General features: G+C 51.6%; 2 protein-coding genes across 4 annotated transcripts; both read right to left on the reverse strand.

The window, feature by feature from the left end:
• Positions 1-961: 961 nt before the first annotated feature.
• LOC133360689 (zinc finger and SCAN domain-containing protein 2-like) lies at positions 962-15,194 on the reverse strand. Its single transcript, XM_061579478.1, has 8 exons — positions 15,108-15,194; positions 14,266-14,444; positions 13,399-13,512; positions 11,923-13,156; positions 8,770-8,827; positions 3,806-4,118; positions 2,835-2,948; positions 962-2,702 (listed from the first exon to the last, which is right to left on the reverse strand). The coding sequence occupies exons 2-8, from the start codon at positions 14,390-14,392 to the stop codon at positions 1,468-1,470; spliced, it is 3,195 nt and encodes a 1,064-aa protein (XP_061435462.1). The 5' UTR covers positions 14,393-14,444; positions 15,108-15,194; the 3' UTR covers positions 962-1,467.
• A 2,033-nt stretch (positions 15,195-17,227) lies between these two features.
• On the reverse strand, positions 17,228-23,532 carry LOC133360475 (gastrula zinc finger protein XlCGF57.1-like). 3 transcript variants are annotated; one of them, XM_061579220.1, is made up of 4 exons: positions 23,446-23,532; positions 22,246-22,418; positions 21,203-21,316; positions 17,229-20,973 (listed from the first exon to the last, which is right to left on the reverse strand). In XM_061579220.1, exons 2-4 carry the CDS (start codon positions 22,370-22,372, stop codon positions 19,322-19,324), a joined length of 1,893 nt encoding a protein of 630 aa, XP_061435204.1. In that variant the 5' UTR covers positions 22,373-22,418; positions 23,446-23,532; the 3' UTR covers positions 17,229-19,321. The 3 variants fall into 3 exon arrangements, with proteins under 3 accessions (XP_061435203.1, XP_061435204.1, XP_061435205.1); XM_061579221.1 differs by lacking the exon at positions 23,446-23,532 and adding an exon at positions 23,148-23,435; XM_061579219.1 differs by lacking the exon at positions 23,446-23,532 and having other exon boundaries at positions 17,228-20,973; positions 22,246-23,135.
• Between the last annotated feature and the right edge of the window lie 169 nt (positions 23,533-23,701).

Genomic DNA, 23,701 nt, shown 5'->3' on the forward strand with positions numbered 1-23,701 from the left:
CATCGAATGAAGACGGCAGTCGACGCATCGCGTGGCGCTTTCAGATGCGCTGCTTCTGCGGCCGTCTGGAACGCTCTTCCTTCCGATGTTAGGAAGCTACTGGAGCCAATCTATGCACTTTTGAATCATCTAGATTGACGAACTAATTTGTTTAGAACTGCTTGTTGTTGTGTTTAGGTTGTTGTCCACCCCCCCCCCCCCCCGCTTACCTCTGATTAGCACGGTCGGCTACGCACGAAGCGAAAGAAGTTCAACATACATACGAAGCAACTAAACTAATTTAAAATTGTTTTAATCGCTTGGTAAGCACTGCATGAATAGTTTAGTGCTGCAGTAAATGTCGCATGCCGGTTCTGAACCACCAGTACTTATTTCTTTAATTCTCTACATTTAACGAACAATTTAGAATTTTTGTTACTTAACAAAATACTTCCCGTTTGGTGTGTTGGGTCGACGCAGGGTAGCAACATAACAACAAAGGTAGGTCCGTGGGTGTCCGTACTACGCTGAGCGCCGAACCAAACCGCAGTGTTTCCCCCCCCCCCCCCCCCCCCATGTAACGGCCTTCCGAGTTTTCGGATGATCGCGGATTTGCCGATTACGGTTCAGATTTTCAATAAAACGTATCAACCGCACCCCCGCCGTGGTGGGCGAGGGTTCGCTGTACCGCTTCCCTTTCACCCGCACTCGGTTCAAGCAGAAAAGACCTCCACCGCCGCACCTCTGGTTCGCTACATACATTGGTGTGCGAAAGAAGTTCAACGCACACACACACAAGCGTACGTAACAATTCAACCGCAATGCAGTTGACGGTTCCTACTTCCTTGCTGATCTAAAAGTTCCGGACTCTTTGCCATTCGTGCTGCGCATTGTCCGTGGTGCGTTCTGGGTTGGGCTACCGTGTGCCCGCCCGCTCCACACCACCGCGATTTCATTTTCGCGCGCCATGTTGGAAAAAAAATTTGGAAAGCATTTACCGCTGTTAAGTGAGGGAGCAGACCTGCGTGGTGGAATTCGGCCTCTTGAAAGTGGAACTGGGGTTCCATTTAACACGTAGCAGCAGGAGGCTTTTGCGATCAATGTTATCCATGATGGAGGTTTTTGGGTTTAGATCGTGTAAATGTGTCGTTAAACCCACCAGGGGGGGGGAGGGGTTAACCCCTTACCTAATTGGCTGTGGCGGGTGGTGGTGGGTTTAACGACACATTTATATTTACACGCTCCAACACAAAAACCCCTATGATGGGATTCCATTGATGCGAGCAGGTTTCCCAGATGACTCAAAGGTATACTTGATAAATAAACACCGTAGTGGGATGAATAGGTGGTAAGAATGTGCATCGGAACACGATTAAATCTGCAGCTTCCCAATGTCAGCAACGGGCGATAGCAGCCAAGCCTCCAGTGGCCGTCAAGCCAAGGAGTTTAAAGCGATGCCTCTGAACGTTAAACGGCACGCGCTCGGCTTCAAGACTCGTAGTGATTAAGACACTTGATGTGAAAGTTGAGGTTCGAAAGGTCCGCAAAGTTCCTCCCGCACACGAAGCACTTGTACGGCTTCTGCACGTTGTGCGTCTTCGTGTGCTTGTCGCGGGCCGACGGGCTCACGAAGCCCTTCTCGCAGATCGGGCACTGGTGCGGCTTCTCGCCCGTGTGGGTCATCATGTGGATCTTCAGCGCCGAAAGGTGTACGAACTCCTTCTCACACAGGGCGCACCTGTGTGACTTCCTGTCCGAGTGGGTCATCAGGTGACTCTTGAGGGTCGAAAAATGCGTGAAGGTCTTCGCGCACAGGTCGCACTTGTGCGGCTTCTCGCCCGTGTGGGTCTTCATGTGGACGTTGAGCGTGGATATCTGCTTGAAGTCCTTCCCGCACACGGAGCACTTGTGCGGCTTCTCTCCCGTGTGGCTCATCATATGATTCTTAAGTGACTTCGACTCGATGAAGCCCTTGCCACACGCGGGGCACCGATGGGGCTTCTCACCCGTGTGGATCTTAGTGTGGCTCCTGAGGTTGGAGAGGTGCGCGAATGTCTTCCCGCACGTCGCACACTCGTGTGGCTTCTCGCCCGTGTGGATCAGAAGATGGCTCTTGAGGGTCGACGAGTCCGTGAAGGTCTTCCCGCACACCGAGCACATGTACGGCTTCTCGTCCGTGTGCTTCATCATGTGCCTCTTAAGGGCAAACGACTGGATGAATCCCTTTTCGCACAGCGAGCATCGATACGGCTTCTCCCCCGTGTGGATCATTGCGTGGCTCTTGAGGGCCGACGACTTTCGGAAACCCTTCCCACACACGGAGCACTCGAGGGGCCGTTCTCCGGTGTGCGTCATCGTGTGGCTCTTGAGGCGCGACAGGCAGGAGAATCCCTTGCCACACAGGGTGCACCGGTGGGACTTCTTCTCATCATGGGCCTTCTGGTCGATCGTCGAACACTTCCGACTCCGGCTGTCCTCCAGGACCACCTCAATCTCGGCCACGTCCGACGAAATCACCCCGTCTCTCCGTGAGCTCCGTGGCCCTCTCCGAAGCCTCCCTTTGGAACCGGTGGCCTCGAAGGCTTCCTCCTCATCGTGGTCGTCATCATCCCCCTCGTTGGAATGAAGGTCTCGCTCATCGGATTGAAGATCCTCATCCTCACTGCTAAGGTCCTCTCCTTCGGAGTCTTCTTCTTTCAAACGAATGTCGGATTCTTCTTGACCTAGGAGGCGAAACGTTAAGAGTTGACCCTCAGTGCGAAGTCATACACGGGACAACGTCAGCTCGTGATGCATATGCAGCAAAGCGGGAATGCTAAGAAATGGTAATCTTACCAGGAGACAAAGCCACTTACTATCATCAGTGTCTTCACTCTTAACTTTCACCCGTGGCCACGCCTCATTCCTCGGCTTTTCTTGACCCGCTTTCCCGTCACGTGGCTCCACCAGCAAAGAGGCTGCCATCTCATCTGCCCAAAGTGAGAGCACAGCAGAACTACTGGACATCTGTGAACACTACTGGATACTAATCTTGATTTGAAGCTTTCTTGACTGCAGGAATCCATACTCCATAGTTCTTTCGGTAAAGTCACGTAGGTAGAAAAATAATAGATCACGACGTTTCGATCGCAACACAAGCAATCCTCATCAGGTGGGACAACCACAGCAAAAAAAACTGCTGAAGTAGGCGAGAGATCTGCCGTAGCACAAGGATATCTGTGACACTGCTGGACATCCGTGAACACTATTGGACATCCGTGAACACTACTGGCTATCAGTGAACACGACGGTACATTCGTGAACACGACTGGACATCCGTGAACACTACTGGACACCACTTTTACGCCCCCTCTAAGGCCGGAAGACTTCTTCACAATTGATGGCTAATCGCCTGATGGAAGCTGCTGGCTGTTGTTGTAATCACCAACGAAACGTCACCAGCTACTCGAATGCGTAAATGTTGCTGCGGGTTTAACTCTCCAAACACGTAACAACACACCTGGTTTAGTGCTGAACTCGGTAACTAATCGGCCACGTGTTGTTTCGGTGACACAAACCCCAACCCCCCCCTCACTGATTGGCCATGTCGGGTGGTGGTGGTGATGTTGGCAGTGGTGGCGGGTTTAAGGACACAACGTTTATATCCACGCGATCTAACCTAAACAACAAAACGCCCAAACCAATATTATGGATATTGGTCGCAAAAGCCCACGACTACCACTACGACTACTACTACTACGCATTAAACTGACTCAATGCTAATGCCACCTGCTCGCCCCGCGACTTTGCAGCCTGAAGGGAAAAGTGCGGGGAAGAAATCGCTCACCGGCGGCGGCATGAACATCCTCGCGCTGAGCATTTCCTCCAAGGGACAGCGTCTCACGGCCGGGGTCCCCTCCAGCGTCTCGCCCGACGGGCGACTGCCCCTCCTCGGACGACGGAGCCTCGGACATGCCCTCGTCACTGACCGTGATGCAGAACGTGAAGAACCAGTGGCATCTACATCTGCAGAACACGAAGAAGCAGTAGGATCTACATCTGCAGAACGTGAAGAAGCAGTGGGATCTACAGCTGCAGAACGTGAAGAACCAGTGGTAAATACATCTACAGAACATGAAGAACCAGTGGCATCTACATCTTTAGAACGTGAAGAACCAGTGGCATCTACATCTGCAGAACATGAAGAACCAGTGGCATCTACATCTACAGAACATGAAGAACCAGTGGCATCTACAGAACATGAAGAACCAGTGGCATCTACATCTGTAGAACGTGAATAACCAGTGGCATCTACATCTGCATGACATGAAGAACCAGTGGTATCTACATCTACAGAACATGAAGACCAGTGGCATCTACATCTACAGAACATGAAGAACCAGTGGCATCTATAGAGCATGAAGAACCAGTGGCATCTACATCTGTAGAACGTGAAGAACCAGTGGCATCTACATCTGCAGGACATGAAGAACCAGTGATATCTACATCTACAGAGCATGAAGAACCAGTGGCATCTACATCTACAGAACGTGAAGAACCAGTAGCATCTGCAGAACGTGAAGAACCAGTGGCATCTACATCTGCAGAATGTGAAGAACCAGTGGCATCTACATCTGCAGGACATGAAGAACCAGTGATATCTACATCTACAGAGCATGAAGAACCAGTGGCATCTACATCTACAGAACGTGAAGAACCAGTAGCATCTGCAGAACGTGAAGAACCAGTGGCATCTACATCTGCAGAATGTGAAGAACCAGTGGCATCTACATTTGCAGAACATGAAGAACCAGTGGCATCTACACCTGCATAACACGAATAAGCAGTGGCATCTACATCTACAGAATGTGATGAACCAGTGGCATCTATATCTACAGAACGTGAATAACCAGTGGCATCTACGTCTGCAGAATGTGAAGAACCAGTGGCATCTATATCTACAGAACGTGAAGAACCAGTGGCATCTACATCTACAGAACGTGAAGAACCAGTGGAATCTATATCTACAGAACGTGAAGAACCAGTGTCATCTACATCTACAGAACATTAAGAACCAGTGGCATCTACATCTGCAGAATATTTTACAACTTTTAAAGCCATTTCCCGTGTTTAGTGCACGCGCAGCACAACACGTTTGTACTTACGACGAGACAGACCACCTACAACACAACTCGTTTGTAAGTAGAGGCTGTTCCTACAAGGTCATCGCTCACACACACACAGAGAAAGACCCATATACGTTGAGAGTCATTTTGCTGCAGGACTAGGAGGGAGGCATGGGAGCAGATGAATAGGAGGTGCAGCAGGAATAGAAGGAGAAGGAATAGGAGCAGGATTATGAATAGCAAGGGGGACAGGAAGAATAGGAGCGGCAAGAATAGGAGAGAAGAGGATGAGGAGGAATAGGAGGAGCAGGAGGCTAACGATGAGAAGCAGGAATAGGAGGAGGAAGAGGAGAACGCGGCTCGCACCCGAGGAGGTGGTGGAGGAGGCTCCTCGCTCTGCCCCCAGGCCGAGCGGTGGTGGTGGGGGTGAGTGTGGGGGGGTGAGTGTGGTGGGGGGGGTGAGAGTGGGGGGTGAGTGTGGGGGGGTGAGTGTGGGGGGGGGTGAGTGTGGGGGGGGGTGAGTGTGGGGGGGGGGTGAGTGTGTGGGGGGGTGAGTGTGGGGGGGGTGAGTGTGGGGGGGTGAGTGTGGGAGGGGTGAGTGTGGGGGGGTGAGTGTGTGGAAGGGGGGGTGTGGGGGGTGAGTGTGTGGGGGGGAGCAGCAGCAGAGAGGCGAGATACCGCAGGAGACGCTTCACTTCCTGAGCGGCAGTGGCCGTGGTGGTGCAGCTCTCACCGCTCCAAGCCGGTTGGAGGAAGAGGGGGCGGAGTCACGGGTGGGGAGGGGCGGTACCACAAAAGTGAGGGCGGAGCTAGAGATAAATGGCCTTTATCTAAGGATGTGAGTGGTCGAGGGCCTTAGAGTGGGCGGTGCCACTTATAGAAGGGGCGGGGCATCTGGTGAGAGGGGCGTGGTTACAGAAATGGGGGAGGGGGTTCAGGAGGTGAGGGGTCTGAGCCGGCCATGACGAAGGGTCGTTGCCCGAAACGTCTCCCCCCCCCCCCCCCCGTCAAAGTGGAGTAGTAGTGGTGGTGGTGGTGGCGGCGTTTGGAGTGCTCCGTCTTGGCTGTGCATTCACTTGCCAGTTGTAGACCCCCACCCACCCACTCAGCCACGCTCCGCGTTCGACATTTCGCGCTCCGCCTCTCTCCCGCGGTGTGATCCGGGAGATGTTCACTGCCTCGCGTGGTGTACAGGAGGTCGTGTGTAAGGTGTGTGTGTAGGTGTGTGTGTGTGTAGGTGTGTTTGAGACCAGGAAAGGCACCGGGCAGAGATGATCTCCCAAGCGAAATGCTGAGGGAGGGTGGCGTTTGTGCACAGACTGCCCTATATGACATCATAACAACAGTCCGGACCACTGGACGGGTTCCGCAGGATTGTAAGGATGCCCTGGTGGTCCCCCTCTTTAAGAAGGGAGACCGCACAGATTGTAACAACTACAGGGGCATCTCGTCAGTGTGCCGGGAAAGGTCCTGGCAAGGATTATTCAACATCGCCTTGCTAGGCACGCTGAGGAAAGGCTTGCGGAGCCCCAATGCGGTTTCAGGAAAGGGCGGTCCTGCACAGATGCCATTTTTTCTGTCCGTCTGCTACAGCAGAGGTGTAGGGAATTCCAACACGGCCTACATCTCTGCTTTATTGACCTGGTCAATGCCTATAATACCATCAGTAGGCCTGGGCTCTGGGTTGTTGTTTGTGCTTTCGGAGTCCCTGACCCTCTGCTCACGATCATTAAGGACCTTCATGATGGTGAGCGGGCCCAGGTAAAACTACGTGGCCGGGAATCCGAGCCATTCCCTGTACACCTTGGGGTGCGACAGGGATGTCCTCTGGCTCCCACATTATTTAACATCTATTTTGACCACGTAGTTAGTGAAGCCTTCAATAGCTGTACCGAGGGAATTTCCATTTGTTACAGATATAATGGGAGGCTGATCGATGCCCGGGTGTGATCAAGGGATGGCTCTCTATTGGTCTACCACGTTATGTATGCCGATGATTTGGTAATAGCTGCTCATTCAGAGGAGGAGTTGGAGACGCTGCTGCTGAGACTGGAGCGTGCCACTAAGAGGTGGGGCCTTACCATCAGCCCCACCAAAACTAAGCACCTGCCTGGGTATTTTGTACCATCGGACACTCCACCCCCACAACTCCCAATCGGTGATGGGGCAGTAGTGGAGAGAGTGGAGAGTTTCCCATACCTGGGCAGTGTGCTCATGACCGGCTCCGGTTTAACAGCAGAGGTCTCACTCCGAATCAGTCGAGCGGCAATATCTTTTCATCGGTTGCGTAACGCTGTGTGGAAGCTACCTGGTCTGTCGCTCCCCACGAAGCTTCAGGTCTTCTCGGCCACAGTCATTCCCTCCCTTCTCTACGCTTGCGAAACGTGGACCCCCCTAATGGAGCATCTTTGCCGGTTAGAAATATTTAGGCTGGCCTGCCTACGATCCATCCTGGGTTTAACCAGGCTGGATTGTGTGAGGAGCTCACAAATCCATAAAAGATCTGGAGCTGAGTGGACTTGCTGATGACTGATACCAGCAGTGTCAAGATCCGCCTCTGTGGAGGAGACTCGTGAAGGACGCTACTGTGCAGTTGGAGGCAGTCGCCGTCCAACAACAACGGAGGGCAGAGGAGCGACGCTCACAACGATCTGTGTTTTAGCCGGGCAGCTAAACACAGCAAGTTGGCACAGTAGAGGGCACAGGTGGTGCATCGGCCACTCATTTCAGTCAGTCGACCCATGGCACCTGCTGGGTCTGCCCCGTGACCTCATGCCAGCAGGCGTTCGACACTTCACGTGGCCTCAATGTACTCGTTCACTGGCACAAGCGCCATGGTGACATCACCGCCACTTAGTGGGTGAGTGGGTGGGTGGGCGAGTGGGTGAGTGTGAGCAGGTGAGTGGGTGGGTGAGTGTAACGAATTGGCATGATCTGTTTACGTGACAAACCTGACTAATTGTCTGTGTCGGGTGGTGGCAGGTTTAACGACGCAGCATTTATATTTCCGCGATCTAAGAGCCATCCATAAATGACGTCACGCGATTTTGGACGATGTTTTACCCCCCCCCCCCCCCGTCACACGGCGTCACAAAAAGTCAGACCCCCCTCAAATATGACGTCACATAGCTCTGCCCCACCCCCCCCGACAACCATATTTCCGTTTTGAAAATAAAACATGCTTCAAATCGCTTTAAACTATTGTCATTGTAGTGAGTATTTAATGAGACGCTGCACTCTGATGTTGTTGTAGAAAACATTTATTAAAAATTCTATTTAATTAAGTAAAACGTGTTGTTTATATTTATTTAAAGTTGCGCATTTTGATGTGATGTCACATTTCTCAAACCCCCCCCCAATCGTCACACATCACAAATGTCTGACTCCTCCCCCCCTCCTAGGTGCGTGACGTCATTTATGGACGGCCCCTAACCCTAAAAAACCTGTATTGTCGATATTGGTCATCAAAGCCTCCGACGTGTTAAAATGTCGCCTCACGAGTCTTTCTCGAAACACTTTCATGCACTTGGACAAGGTGGTGGACCGTAGGTTGGTGCAACGTCTCCGATAACCGTGCCTATTCCATTCAGAAGATACTTCACGAGAAATCCCGATGAGCTATAAAGCTCTTTAATCACATGTCCAGTAGAGGCCACATGGACAACCACAGCCTGCGGCGGCCCACCCAGCTCCATCGGCCCACCCGGCCCCGTCGGCTCCATCGGCTCCCTCCGTCGGCTCCCCTGGCACCCGCACAAACGGCCTCGCCAGCCCCGGGAGCGCGAGCCTCAGGCGGCCATCAGTGGAGAGCACGGAGCTCCCTCAGGGCAGCAGTGGACGGAGCACGGCTCTCCCTCGGGGCAGCAGTGGAGAGAGCGCGGCTCTCCCTCAGGGCAGCAGTGGAGAGAGCGCGGCTCTCCCTTAAGCCAGCAGTGGAGAGCACGTTAAATTATATACTATTATACTATATTATACACTACATTATACACTACTATTCTACATTCTACACTACTATACTACATAATACACTACTGCACTATATTATACACTACTGCACTATATTATACACTACTACATTACATTATACTACGACACTACGTTATACACTACTACACTACATTGTACACTACTACACTACATTATACACCACTATACTATACACTACTAGACTACATTATATACTACTATACTACAATATACACTACTATACTACATTTTATACTGTTACACTACTGTACAGGGACTGCCCCGACTTACAAACGAGTTGGGTTTGCAGGAGGCTCTGTCTGTTCGCAAGTCCCAACTTTACTCCTGTCGACTGCAAAGGTATTCTACGGCATGTACGGTACTACTATACATGATACACTACTATACAAAAATATACACTACATTACTATATACTACACTGTATTATAAACTACACTACATTATATACATGCCACTGGTTCTTCACGTTCTGTAGATGCCACCGATTCTTCACGTTCTGTAGATGAAGATGCCACTGGTTCTTCACGTTCTATAGATATAGATGTCATCTACAGAATGGGCAGTGTTGAGTCTATGAGGCAGTGTTGAGTCTATGGTGCAGTGCTGAGCCTATGGTGCAGTGTTGAGTCGATGGTGCAGTGTTGAGTCGATGGTGCAGTGTTGAGTTGATGGTGCAGTATTGAGTTAATGGCGCAGTACGCGTCACTCAGACGATTCATCTCGTGGGTCAGCAACGCTTTCACGCACATCCAGACGAGAAGGTGTTCGCCAACCCGCGATTCGGGGCAATGCGCGTTTATTTGATCAGTGAGCAAAAAAACCACGCAAACTCCAGTCATGCTCGCATGAGCAGAATCGGCAGCGGCTTTTGGGCGGCCATCGAACGAAGACGGCGGTCGACGCATCGCGTGGCGCTTTCAGATGCGCTGCTTATGCGGCCGTCTGGAACGCTCTTCCGATATTAGGAAGCCACTGGAGCCAAACTACGCACTTTTGAATCATCTAGATTGACAAACTAATTTGTTTAGAACTGCTTGTTGTTGTGTTTAGGTTGTTGCCCCCCCCCCCCCTTACCTCTGATTATCGCGGTTGGCTACGCACGGTGCAAAAGAAGTTCAACATACATACAAAGCAACTAAACTAATTTAACATTGTTTTAATGGCTTGGTGAGCACTGCATGAATAGTTTAGTACTGAACCACCAAATTCCCACTCTCGTCCATCGCATGACCGGCTTTGTTCACGTATCCGTGTCTTACGGCGCAACTGTTCCTAGCCAGTAAATGCTGCTATCCAGACTACCATCCTCAACACGGCACGAAGCGCCTCGAAACTCACCGAACACCAAACTCTCACGCTCTCGTGGGTTCAGACACGGCGCTCCCTTCCCGCTCGTGGCGCGGCTCGACAAATCTCGCGGTTTCGACCGCGAGATTCCTGCTGGACAGCGTCGTGACTGCACTGCTCGCGGTGACAACGCTGCTGCGGAACAAACATGGCGCCGTCTCTTCTCGCCCCATCTCGTCTCCCCCTGTCTCGTCTCCAGTGGTGTGTACTGTGTGCGGATACCACGTGTACAGTATTGTACACGGATACCATGTGTACAGTATTTATTTCTTTAATTCTCTACATTTAACGAACAATTTAGATTTTTGTACTTAATAAAATAATAAAACGTAGCACCCCCGCCGTGGTGGGCGAGGGTTTCCTGTACCGCTTCCCTTTCACCCGCACTCGGTTCAAGCAGAAAAGACCTCCACCGCCGCACCTCCGGTTAGCTACGTACGGTGGTGTGCGAAAGAAGTTCAACGTACACACACATACAAGCATACGTAACAATTCAACCACAATGCAGTTGACGGTTCCTCCTTCCCTGCTGATTTAAAAGTTCCTGACTCTTTGCCATTCGTGCTGCGCATTGTCCGCGGTGCATTGTGGGTTGGGCTACCGTGTGCCCGCCCGCTCCACACCACCGCGATTTTGCTTTCGCGCGCCATGTTGGAATTTTTTTTTTGGTGGGAAAGCATCTACCACTGTCAAGTGAGGGAGCAGACCTGCGTGGTAGAATTCGGCCTCTTGAAAGTGTAACTGGGATTCCATTTAACACGTAGCAGCAGGAGGCTTTCGCAATCAATGTTATCCATTATGGAGGTTTTTGGGTTTAGATCGCCTAAATGTGTCGTTAAACCCGCCACCACCCGACACAGCCAATTAGATAAGGGGTTAACCACTTCCCCCCCTACACCACCTCTAGCCTTTGCACCTGATTGGCTAACAAGTGATAACATCACATGTATCCCTCTATTTAAGAGCGAAGCAGGAGGAGGATTTTATCCGCAACTCTGTTGCTATCGCCCGATGATGCCGGTTGTTGTTGTAATTACTGGAGATACATCACGGCTACTCGAATTGTAAATGTTGCAGTGAGTTTACTCTCCAACACACAGCAACCGGTTAGTGCTGAACTAGTAACTAATTGGCGCCACGTTTTGTTTACGTTACAAACCCCTTCACTTAATTGGCTGTGTGGGGGGGTGGCGGGTTTAACGACACATTTATATTTACGCGCTATGCCCCAAAAACCTCTATAATGGGATTCCATTGATGCAAGCAGGTTTCCCAGATGACTCAAAGATATTTGATAAATAAACACCAGAGTGTGATGAATAGGTGGTAATGTGCATGGGAACACGATTACATCTGATTATTGATGAATTCAACCAAAAACGTGCTTCTGCAGCTTCCCAATGTCAGCAACGGGCGATAGCAGCCAAGCGTCCAGTGGCCGTCAAGCCAAGGAGTTTAAAGCAATGCCTCTGAACGTTAAACGGCCCACGCTCAGCTTCAAGACTCGTAGTGATTAAGACACTTGATGTGAAAGTTGAGGTTCGAAGGGTCTGCAAAGTTCCTCCCGCACACGAAGCACTTGTACGGCTTCTGCACGTTGTGCGTCTTCGTGTGCTTGTCGCGGGCCGACAGGCTCACGAAGCTCTTCTCGCAGATCGGGCACTGGTGCGGCTTCTCGCCCGTGTGGGTCATCATGTGGATCTTCAGCGCCGACAGGTGTACGAACTCCTTCTCGCACAGGGCGCACCTGTGCGACTTCCTGTCCGAGTGGGTCCTCATGTGACTCTTGAGGGTCGAAAAATGCGTGAAGGTCTTCGCGCACAGGTCGCACTTGTGTGGCTTCTCGCCCGTGTGGGTCTTCATGTGGATGTTGAGTGTGGATATCTGCTTGAAGTCCTTCCCGCATACGGAGCACTTGTGCGGCTTCTCTCCCGTGTGGCCCATCATGTGATTCTTAAGTGACTTCGACTCGATGAAGTCTTTGCCGCACGTGGGGCACTGGTGGGGCTTCACGCCCGTGTGGATCTTAGCGTGGCTCCTGAGGTTGGAGATACGCGCGAAGGTCTTCCCGCACGTCGCACACTCGTGCGGCTTCTCGCCCGTGTGGATCAGAAGGTGGCTCTTGAGCGTCGACGAGTCCGTGAAGGTCTTCCCGCACACCGAGCACATGTACGGCTTCTCGTCCGTGTGCTTCATCATGTGCCTCTTGAGGGCGAACGACTCAATGAATCCCTTTTCGCACAGCGAGCACCGATACGGCTTCTCCCCCGTGTGGATCATCGCGTGGCTCTTGAGGGCTGATGACTTTCGGAAACCCTTCCCACACACGGAGCACTCGAGGGGCCGCTCACCGGTGTGCGTCATCGTGTGGCTCTTGAGGCGCGACAAGCAGGAGAATCCCTTGCCGCACAGGGAGCACCGGTGGGACATCTTCTCGTCGCGGGCCTTCTGGTCGATCGGTGAATTCCTACGACTGCTGTCGTCCTCCAGGACCACCTCAATCTCGGCCACGTCCGACGAAATCACCCCGTCTCTCCGTGAGCTCCGTGGCCCTCTCCGAAGCCTCCCTTTGGAACCGCCGGCCTCGAAGGCTTCCTCCTCATCGTGGTCGTCATCATCCCCCTCGTTGGAATGAAGGTCTCGCTCATCGGATTTAAGATCCTCATCCTCACTACTAAGGTCCTCTCCTTCGGACTCAGAGTCTTCTTCTTTCAAACGAATGTCGGATTCTTCCTGACCTAGAAGGCGAAACGTTGAGAGTTGAGCCTCAGTGCGAAGTTACACACGGGACAACGTCGGCTCGTGATGCGTACGCAGCAGAGGGAATGCTAAGAGATGGACAAGCAAGCTAATGTTCAGATGATTTTTCAATTATTAGTATTTAGAGTATTACAACCGACAAAGGATTTAAAATCATGAAGTAGATGGGGTACAGTCGAGTCTCATCACCGTAATCTTAGCAGGAGACAAAGACACTTACTATCATCGGTGTCTTCACTCTTAACTTTCACCCGTGGCCACGTCTCATTCCTCGGCTTTTCTTGACCCGCTTTCCCGTCGCGTGGCTCCACCGGCAAAGAGGCTGCCATCTCATCTGCCCAAAATGAGAGCACAGCAGAACTACTGGACATCTGTGAACACTAATGGACATCCGTGAACACTACTGGACATCCGTGAACACTATTGGACATCCGTGAACACTATTGGACATCTGTGAACACGACGGACATCCGTAAACACTACTGGACATCTGTGAAAACTACTGGACATCCGTGAACAATATTGGACATCCGTGAAAAAGAGCTTTATAGCAAGGAGAGACTTGTAATTTATATGACTACATTACCCCACCCCCCTTCTTCTCTGGTCTTCGCACCTGATAGGCTCACCACAGTGATGATGACACCACTCTTACTCCCCCTCTAAAGCCAGAAGACTTCTTCACAATTGATGGCTAATCACCAACGAAACGTCACCAGCTACTCGAATGCGTAAATGTTGCTGCGGGTTTAACTCTCCAAACACACAACACAACCAGTTTAGTGCTGAACTAAGTAACTAATCAGCCACGTGTTGTTTCGGTGACACAACCCCCCCCCCCCCTCACTGATTGGTCATGTCGGGTGGTGGTGGTGATGGTGGGTTTAACGACACAACGTTTATATCCACACGATCTAACTGAAACAACAAAACGCCCAAACGTTTATTATGGATATTGGTCGCAAAAGCCCACGACTACCACTACGACTACTACTACTATGAGTTAAACTGACTCAATGCTAATGCCGCCTACTCGCCCCGCAACTTTGCAGCCTGAAGGGAAAAGTGCGGGGAAGAAATCGCTCACCGGCGGCGGCATGAACATCCTCGCGCTGAGCATCTCCTCCAAGGGACGGCGTCTCACGGCCGGGGTCCCCTCCAGCGTCTCGCCCGACGGGCGACTGCCCCTCCTCGGACGACGGAGCCTCGGACATGCCCTCGTCGCTGACCGTGATGCAGAACGTGAAGAACCAGTGGCATCTACATCTGCAAAACATGAAGAACCAGTAGCATCTACATCTGCAGAACGTGAAGAACCAGTGGCATCTACATTTGCAGAACATGAAGAACCAGTGGCATCTACAACTGCAGAACACGAAGAAGCATTGGCATCTACATCTGCAGAACGTGAAGAACCAGTGGCATCTACAGAACGTGAAGAACCAGTGGCATCTACGTCTGCAGAATGTGAAGAACCAGTGGCATCTACATCTACAGAACATGAAGAACCAGTGGCATCTACATCTGCAGAACGTGAAGAACCAGTGGCATCTACATCTACAGAACGTGAAGAACCAGTGGCATCTACGTCTGCAGAATGTGAAGAACCAGTGGCATCTACATCTACAGAACATTAAGAACCAGTGGCATCTACATCTACAGAACATGAAGAACCAGTAGCATCTACATCTACAGAGCATGAATAACCAGTGGCATCTACATCTACAGAACGTGAAGAACCAGTAGCATCTACATCTACAGAGCATGAACAACCAGTGGCATCTACATCTTAAAAACGTGAAGAAGCAGTGGCATCTACGTCTACATAACATGAAGAAGCAGTGGCATCTACATCTGCAGAATATTTTACAACTTTTAAAGCCATTTCCCGTGTTTAGTGCATGCGCAGCACAATACGTTTGTACTTACGACCAGACAGACCACCTGCAACACAACTCGTTTGTAAGTAGAGGCAGTTCCTACAAGGTCATTGCACATGCGCACACAGAAAAAGACCCATATACGTTGAGTCATTTGGCTGCAGGAATAGAAGGGGGGCATGGGAGCAGATGAAGAGGAAGTGCAGCAGGAATAGAAGGATAGAGGAGCAGGAATAGGAGGAAGATGACGATGAGAAGCAGCAGCAAGAGGAGGAGGACGAAGAGGAGGAAGATGAGGATGAGGGAGGAATAGGGAGAAGAGGAAGAAGAGGAGGAGGCTTTTCGCACCCGCAGAGGAGGAAGAGGAGGCTCCTCGCTCTGCCCCCACGCCGAGCGGTGGTGGGGTGAGTGTGGGGGAGGGTGAGTGTGTGGGGGGGGGGGCAGCAGCAGAGAGGCGAGATACCGCAGGAGACGCTTCACTTGTTTAGCGGCAGTGGCCGTGGTGGTGCAGATCTCACCGCTCCAAGCCGGTTGGAGGAACAGGGGGCGGAGTCACGGGTGGGGGAGGGGCGGTACCACAAAATTGAGGGATGGGCTAGAAATAAATGGCCTCCTTTATCTAAGGATGTGAGTGGGCGAGGGCCACGAATGAGGGGCGACGAATGAGAGGGGCGGACCCACGGAATGGGGGTGGGGCCACGAATAAAGTGGGCGGTGCCACTTATAGAAGGGGCGGGGCATCTGGTGAGAGGGGCGTGGTTACGGGAATAGGGGAGGGGATTCAGGAGGTGAGGGGACTGAGCTGGCCATGACGAAGGGTCGTTGCCCGAAACGTCTCCCCCCCCCCCCCCCCGTCAAAGTGGAGTAGTGGTGGTGGTGGCGGCGTTTGGAGTGCTCCGTCTTGGCTGTGCATTCACTTGCCAGTTGTAGACCCCCACCCACCCACTCAGCCACGCTCCGCGTTCGACATTTCGTGCTCCGCCTCTCTCCCGCGGTGTGATCCGGGAGATGTTCACTGCCTCGCGTGGTGTACAGGAGGTCGTGTGTAAGGTGTGTGTGTAGGTGTGTTTGAGACCAGGAAAGGCACCGGGCAGAGATGATCTCCCAAGCGAAATGCTGAGGGAGGGTGGCGTTTGTGCACAGAATGCCCTATATGACATCATAACAACAGTCCGGACCACTGAACGGGTTCCGCAGGATTTGAAGGATGCCCTGGTGGTCCCCCTCTTTAAGAAGGGAGACCGCACAGACTGTAACAACTACAGGGGCATCTCCTCAGTGTACCGGGAAAGGTCCTGGCAAGGATTATTCAACATCGCCTTGCTCGGCACGCTGAGGAGAGGCTTGCGGAGCCCCAATGCGGTTTCAGGAAAGGGTGGTCCTGTACAGATGCCATATTTTCTGTCCGTCTGCTACAGCAGAGGTGTAGGGAATTCGAACACGACCTACATCTCTGCTTTATTGACCTGGTCAAGGCCTATGATACCATCAGTAGGCCTGGGCTCTGGGTTGTTCTTCGTGCTTTCGGAGTCCCTGACCCTCTGTTCACGATCATTAAGGGCCTTCATGATGGCGAGCGGGCCCGGGTAAAACTACGTGGCCGGGAATCCGAGCCATTCTCTGTACACCTTGGGGTGCGACAGGAATGTCCTCTGGCTCCCACATTATTTAACATCTATTTTGACCACGTAGTTCGTGAAGCCTTCAATAGCTGTACCGAGGGAATTTCCATTTGTTACAGATATAATGGGAGGCTGATCGATGCCCGGGTGTGATCAAGGGATGGCTCTCTATTGGTCAACCACGTTATGTATGCCGGTGATTTGGTAATAGCTGCTCATTCAGAGGAGGAGTTGGAGATGCTGCTGCTGAGACTGGAATGTGCCACTAAGAGGTGGGGCCTGACCATCAGCCCCACCAAAACTAAGCACCTGCCTGGGTATTTTGTACCATCGGACACTCCACCCCCACAACTCCCAATCGGTGATGGGGCAGTTGTGGAGAAAGTGGAGAGTTTCCCATACCTGGGCAGTGTGCTCATGACCGGCTCCAGTTTAACAGCAGAGGTCTCACTCCGAATCAGTCGAGCGGCAATATCTTTCCATCGGTTGCGTAACGCTGTGTGGAAGCTACCTGGTCTGTCGCTCCGCACGAAGCTTCAGGTCTTCTCGGCCACAGTCATTCCCTCCCTTCTCTACGCTTGCGAAACGTGGACCCTCCTAATGGAGCATCTTCGCCGGTTAGAAATATTTAGGCTGTTTAACACGTAGGCTTTCGCGACCAATATTATTCATAATCAACGTTTTTGGGTTTAGATCGCGTTATTTATAAATGTGTTGTAACCCTCCACCACCCGACACGGCCATTAAGTAAAAAAGTATCACGTTGACAAAAGACAAATTAGTTCACTGCTTTAGCCCACCGGTGTGTTGAAGCGCGAAACCACAACATTTACAATTTGAGTACGACGTTTCGCTGGTAATTGCATCCAGCATCATCGGGCAATTCGCCAGAATGGTGAGGCTCTGCTGTGTCTGAGTTAATGATGACGTCACCCTGCTGCTGCTCTATATAAGAACGGGAGTCATTGTAGTGAGTATTTAATGTGGCGCTGCACTCTGATGTTGTAGAAAACATTTATTAAAAAGGCTATTTAATTAAGTAAAACGTGTTGTCTGTCTATATGTATTTAAAGTTGCGCATTTTGATGTGATGTCACATTTCTCAAACCCCCCCCCCCAATCGTCACACATCACAAATGTCTAACGCCAGTGTTGAGTCTAGGGTGCAGTGCTTCGTCTATGGTGCAGTGATGAGTCTATGGTGCAGTGCTGAGCCCATGGTGCAGTGTTGAGTCGATGGTGCAGTGTTGAGTTGATGGTGCAGTACGCGTCACTCAGACGATTCATCTCGTGGGTCAGCAACGCTTTCACGCACATCCAGACGAGGTGTTCGCCAACCCGCGATTCGGGGAAATGCGCGTTTATTTGATTGGTGAGTAAAAAAAACCATCACGCAAACTCCAGTCATGCTCGCAGGAGCAGAATTGGCAGCGGCTTTTGGGCGGTCATCGAACGAAGACGGCGGTCGACGCATCGCGTGGCGCTTTCAGATGCGCTGCTTATGCGGCCGTCTGGAACGCTCTTCCTTCCGATGTTAGGAAGCCACTGGAGCCAAACTACGCACTTTTGAATCATCTAGATTGACAAACTAATTTGTTTAGAACTGCTTGTTGTTGTTGTGTTTAGGTTGTTGCCCCCCCCCCCCCTTACCTCTGATTATCGCGGTTGGCTATGCTCGGTGCGAAAGAAGTTCAACATACATACAAAGCAACTAAACTACACCATTGGAACCTCATTTGCCAGAAGAAAAAATATGATAATTGTTTTTTTACCCTTTTATCTGGCAACAAGAAGTCATGTTTGCATAGACCACAATACCTGCAGTCATAATGCAAACAAAAAAACATAACTTTGATAATGTATGCACTGTCCTTGGAAGTTGATTGGTCCACACCCGAGACAGCTTTCCTTAGAGCCAGTCTCACATGGTGTTGGACAAGGCGTCACCCCACCTCTAGCCTTTGCACCTGATTGGCTAACAAGTGATAACATCACATGTATCCCTCTATTTAAGAGCGAAGCAGGAGGAGGATTTTATCCGCAACTCTGTTGCTGTCGCTCGATGATGCCGGTTGTTGTAATTACTGGAGAAACATCACGGCTACTCGAATTGTAAATGTTGCAGTGGGTTTACTCTCCAACACACAGCAACCGGTTAGTGCTGAATTAGTAACTAATTGGCACCACGTTTTGTTTACGTGACAAACCCCTTCACTTAATTGGCTGTCGGGGGGTGGCGGGTTTAACGACACATTTATATTTAGGCGCTCTGCCCCAAAAACCTCTATGATGAGATTCCATTGATGCAAGCAAGTTTCCCAGATGACTCAAAGGTATACTTGATAAATAAACACCGGAGTGGGATGAATAGGTGGTAAGAATGTGCATGGGAACACGATTAAATCTTATTATGGATGAATTCAACCAAAAACGTGCTTCTGCAGCTTCCCAATGTCAGCAACGGGCGATAGCAGCCAAGCCTCCAGTGAATGTCAAGCCAAGGAGTTTAAAGTGACGCCTCTGAACGTTAAACGGCCCACGCTCGGCTTCAAGACTCGTAGTGATTAAGACACTTGATGTGAAAGTTGAGGTTCGAAGGGTCTGCAAAGTTCCTCCCGCACACGAAGCACTTGTACGGCTTCTACACGTTGTGCGTCTTCGTGTGCTTGTCGCGGGCCGACAGGCTCACGAAGTTCTTCTCGCAGATCGGGCACTGGTGCGGCTTCTCGCCCGTGTGGGTCATCATGTGGATCTTCAGCGCCGACAGGTGTACGAACTCCTTCTCGCACAGGGCGCACCTGTGCGACTTCCTGTCCGAGTGGGTCCTCATGTGACTCTTGAGGGTCGAAAAAAGCGTGAAGGTCTTCGCGCACAGGTCGCACTTGTGTGGCTTCTCGAACGTGTGGGTCTTCATGTGGATGTTGAGTGTGGATATCTGCTTGAAGTCCTTCCCGCATATGGAGCACTTGTGCGGCTTCTCTCCCGTGTGGCCCATCATGTGATGCTTAAGTGACTTCGACTCGATGAAGTCCTTGCCGCACGTGGGGCACCGGTGGGGCTTCACGCCCGTGTGGATCTTAGCGTGGCTCCTGAGGTTGGAGATACGCGCGAAGGTCTTCCCGCACGTCGCGCACTCATGCGGCTTCTCGCCCGTGTGGATCAGAAAGTGGCTCTTGAGCGTCGACAAGTCCGTGAAGGTCTTCCCGCACACCGAGCACAAGTGCGGCTTTTCTCCCGTGTGGCCCATCATGTGATTCTTAAGTGACTTCGACTCGATGAAGTCCTTGCCGCACATGGGGCACTGGTGGGGCTTCACGCCCGTGTGGATCTTAGCGTGGCTCCTGAGGTTGGAGATACGCGCGAAGGTCTTCCCGCACGTCGCGCACTCGTGCGGCTTCTCGCCCGTGTGGATCAGAAAGTGGCTCTTGAGCGTCGACGAGTCCGTGAAGGTCTTCCCGCACACAGAGCACATGTGCGGCTTTTCTCCCGTGTGGCCCATCATGTGATTCTTAAGTGACTTCGACTCGATGAAGTCCTTGTCGCACGTGGGGCACTGGTGGGGCTTCACGCCCGTGTGGATCTTAGCGTGGCTCCTGAGGTTGGAGATACGCGCGAAGGTCTTCCCGCACGTCGCGCACTCGTGCGGCTTCTCGCCCGTGTGGATCAGAAGGTGGCTTTTGAGCGTCGACAAGTCCGTGAAGGTCTTCCCACACACCGAGCACCAGTGCGGCCTCTCGTCCGTGTGCTTCATCATGTGCCTCTTGAGGGCAAACGACTGGATGAATCCCTTTTCGCACAGCGAGCACCGATACGGCTTCTCCCCCGTGTGGATCATCGCGTGGCTCTTGAGGGCCGACGGCTTTCGGAAACCCTTCCCACACACGGAGCACTCGAGGGGCCGCTCTCCGGTGTGCGTTATTGTGTGGCTCTCGAGGCGCGACAGGCAGGAGAATCCCTTGCCGCACAGGGAGCACCGGTGGGACATCTTCTCGTCGCGGGCCTTCTGGTCGATCGGTGAATTCTTACGACTCCTGTCGTCCTCCAGGACCACCTCAATCTCGGCCACGTCCGACGAAATCACCCCGTCTCTCCGTGAGCTCCGTGGCCCTCTCCGAAGCCTCCCTTTGGAACCGCCGGCCTCGAAGGCTTCCTCCTCATCATGGTCGTCATCATCCCCCTCGTTGGAATGAAGGTCTCGCTCATCGGATTCAAGATCCTCATCCTCACTACTTAGGTCCTCTCCTTCGGACTCAGAGTCTTCTTCTTTCAAACGAATGTCGGATTCTTCCTGACCTAGGAGGCGAAACGTTGAGAGTTGAGCCTCAGTGCGAAGTCACACATGGGACAACGTTGGCTCGTGATGCGTACGACGAAGAGTTGGACAAGCAAGCTAATGTTCAGATGATTTTTAAATTATTAGTATTTAGAGTATTACAACTGACAAAGGATTTAAAATCATGAAGTAGATGGGGGACAGTCGAGTCTCATCACCGTAATCTTAGCAGGAGACAAAGACACTTACTATCATCGGTGTCTTCACTCTTAACTTTCACCCGTGGCCACGTCTCATTCCTCGGCTTTTCTTGACCCGCTTTCCCGTCGCGTGGCTCCACCGGCAAAGAGGCTGCCATCTCATCTGCCCAAAATGAGAGCACAGCAGAACTACTGGACATCTGTGAACACTACTGGACATCCGTGAACACTAATGGACATCCGTGAACACTATTGGACATCCGTGAACACTATTGGACATCTGTGAACACTACTGGACATCCGTGAACACTATTGGACATCTGTGAACACTACTGGACATCCGTGAACACTATTGGACATCCGTGAACACTATTGGACATCTGTGAACACTACTGGACATCCGTGAACACTATTGGACATCCGTGAACACGACGGACATCCGTAAACACTACTGGACATCTGTGAAAACTACTGGACATCCGTGAACAATATTGGACATCCGTGAAAAAGAGCTTTATAGCAAGGAGAGACTTGTAATTTATATGACTACATTACCCCCACCCCCCTTCTTCTCTGGTCTTCACACCTGATAGGCTCACCAGTGATGATGACACCACGTTTACTCCCCCTCTAAGGCCGGAAGACTTCTTCACAATTGTTGGCTAATCGCCTGATGGAGGCTGCTGGCAGCTGCTGGCTGTTTTTGTAATCACCAACGAAACGTCACCAGCTACTCGAATGCATCAATGTTGCTGCAGGTTTAACTCTCCCAACACACAACAACACAACCGGTTTAGTGCTGAACTAAGTAACTAATCGGCCACTTGTTGTTTCGGTGACACAAACCCCCCCCCCCCTCACTGATTGGCCATATCTGGTGGTGGTGGGTTTAACGACACAATGTTTATATCCACGCGATCTAACCGAAACAACAAAACTCCCAAACCTTTATTATAGATATTGGTCACGTAGGCCCACGACTACCACTACGACTACTACTACTACGCGTTAAACTGACTCAATGCTAATGCCGCCTGCTCGCCCCGCAACTTTGCAGCCTGAAGGGAAAAGTGCGGGGAAGAAATCGCTCACCGGCGGCGGCATGAACATCCTCGCGCTGCACATCTCCTCCAAGGGACAGCGTCTCACGGCCGGGGTCCCCTCCAGCGTCTCGCCCGACGGGCGACTGCCCCTCCTCGGACGACGGAGCCTCGGACATGCCCTCGTCACTGACCGTGATGCAAAATGTGAAGAACCAGTGGCATCTGCAGAACATAAAGAAGCAGTGGCATCTACATCTGCAGAACATGAAGAACCAGTGGCATCTACATCTGCAGAACGGGAAGAACCATTAGCATCTACATCTGCAGAACATGAAGAACCAGTGGCATCTACATCTGCAGAACGTGAAGCAGTGGAATCTACATCTGCAGAACGTGAAGAACCAGTGGCATCTACATCTGCTGAACGTGAAGAACCAGTCACATCGACATCTGCAGAACGTGAGGAACCAGTGGCATCTACATCTACAGAACGTGAAAAACCAGTGGCATCTACATCTGGAGAACGTGAAGAACCAGTGACATCTACATCTGCAGAACGTGAAGAACCAGTGGTATCTACATCTGCAGAACATGAAGAACCAGTGACATCTACATCTGCAGAACGTGAAGAACCAGTGGCATCTACATCTACAAAACATGGAGAACCAGTGATATCTACATCTACAGAACATGAGGAACCAGTGGCATCTACTTCTACAGAACATGAAGAACCAGTGGCATCTACATCTACAGAACGTGAACCAGTGGCATCTACATCTACAGAACGTGAACAACCAGTGGCATCTGCATCTTCAAAACATGAATAACCAGTGGCATCTACATCTTAAAAACGTTAACAAGCAGTGGCATCTACATCTGCAGAATATTTTACAACTTTTAAAGCCATTTCCCGTGTTTAGTGCATGCGCAGCACAACACGTTTGTACTTACGACCAGACAGACCACCTGCAACACAACTCGTTTGTAAGTAGAGGCTGTTCCTACAAAGTCATTGCACACGCGCACACAGAAAAAGACCCATATACGTTGAGAGTCATTTGGCTGCAGGAATAGAAGGGAGGCATGGGAGCAGATGAAGAGGAAGTGCAGCAGGAATAGAAGGATAGAGGAGCAGGAATAGGAGGAAGATGACGATGAGAAGCAGCAGCAAGAGGAGGAGGACGAAGAGGAGGAAGATGAGGATGAGGGAGGAATAGGGAGAAGAGGAAGAAGAGGAGGCTTTTCGCACCCGCAGAGGAGGTGGAGGAGGCTCCTCACTCTGCCCCCACGCCGAGCGGTGGTGGGGTGAGTGTGGGGGAGGGTGAGTGAGTGTGTGGGGGTGGTGCAGCAGCAGCAGAGAGGCTAGATACCGCAGGAGACGCTTCACTTGCTGAGCGGCAGTGGAGGCGGTTGGTGCAGCTCTCTCCGCTCCAAGCCGATTGGAGGAGTGGGTGGTGCCACTTCTAAAAGGGGAGGGGCGGGGCTACGAAATGGGGGAGGGGGTT

This window comes from Lethenteron reissneri, chromosome 69 (assembly GCF_015708825.2).
Source record: "Lethenteron reissneri isolate LAM-NWPU_2019-01 chromosome 69, ASM1570882v1, whole genome shotgun sequence".
Taxonomy (NCBI): domain Eukaryota; kingdom Metazoa; phylum Chordata; class Hyperoartia; order Petromyzontiformes; family Petromyzontidae; genus Lethenteron; species Lethenteron reissneri.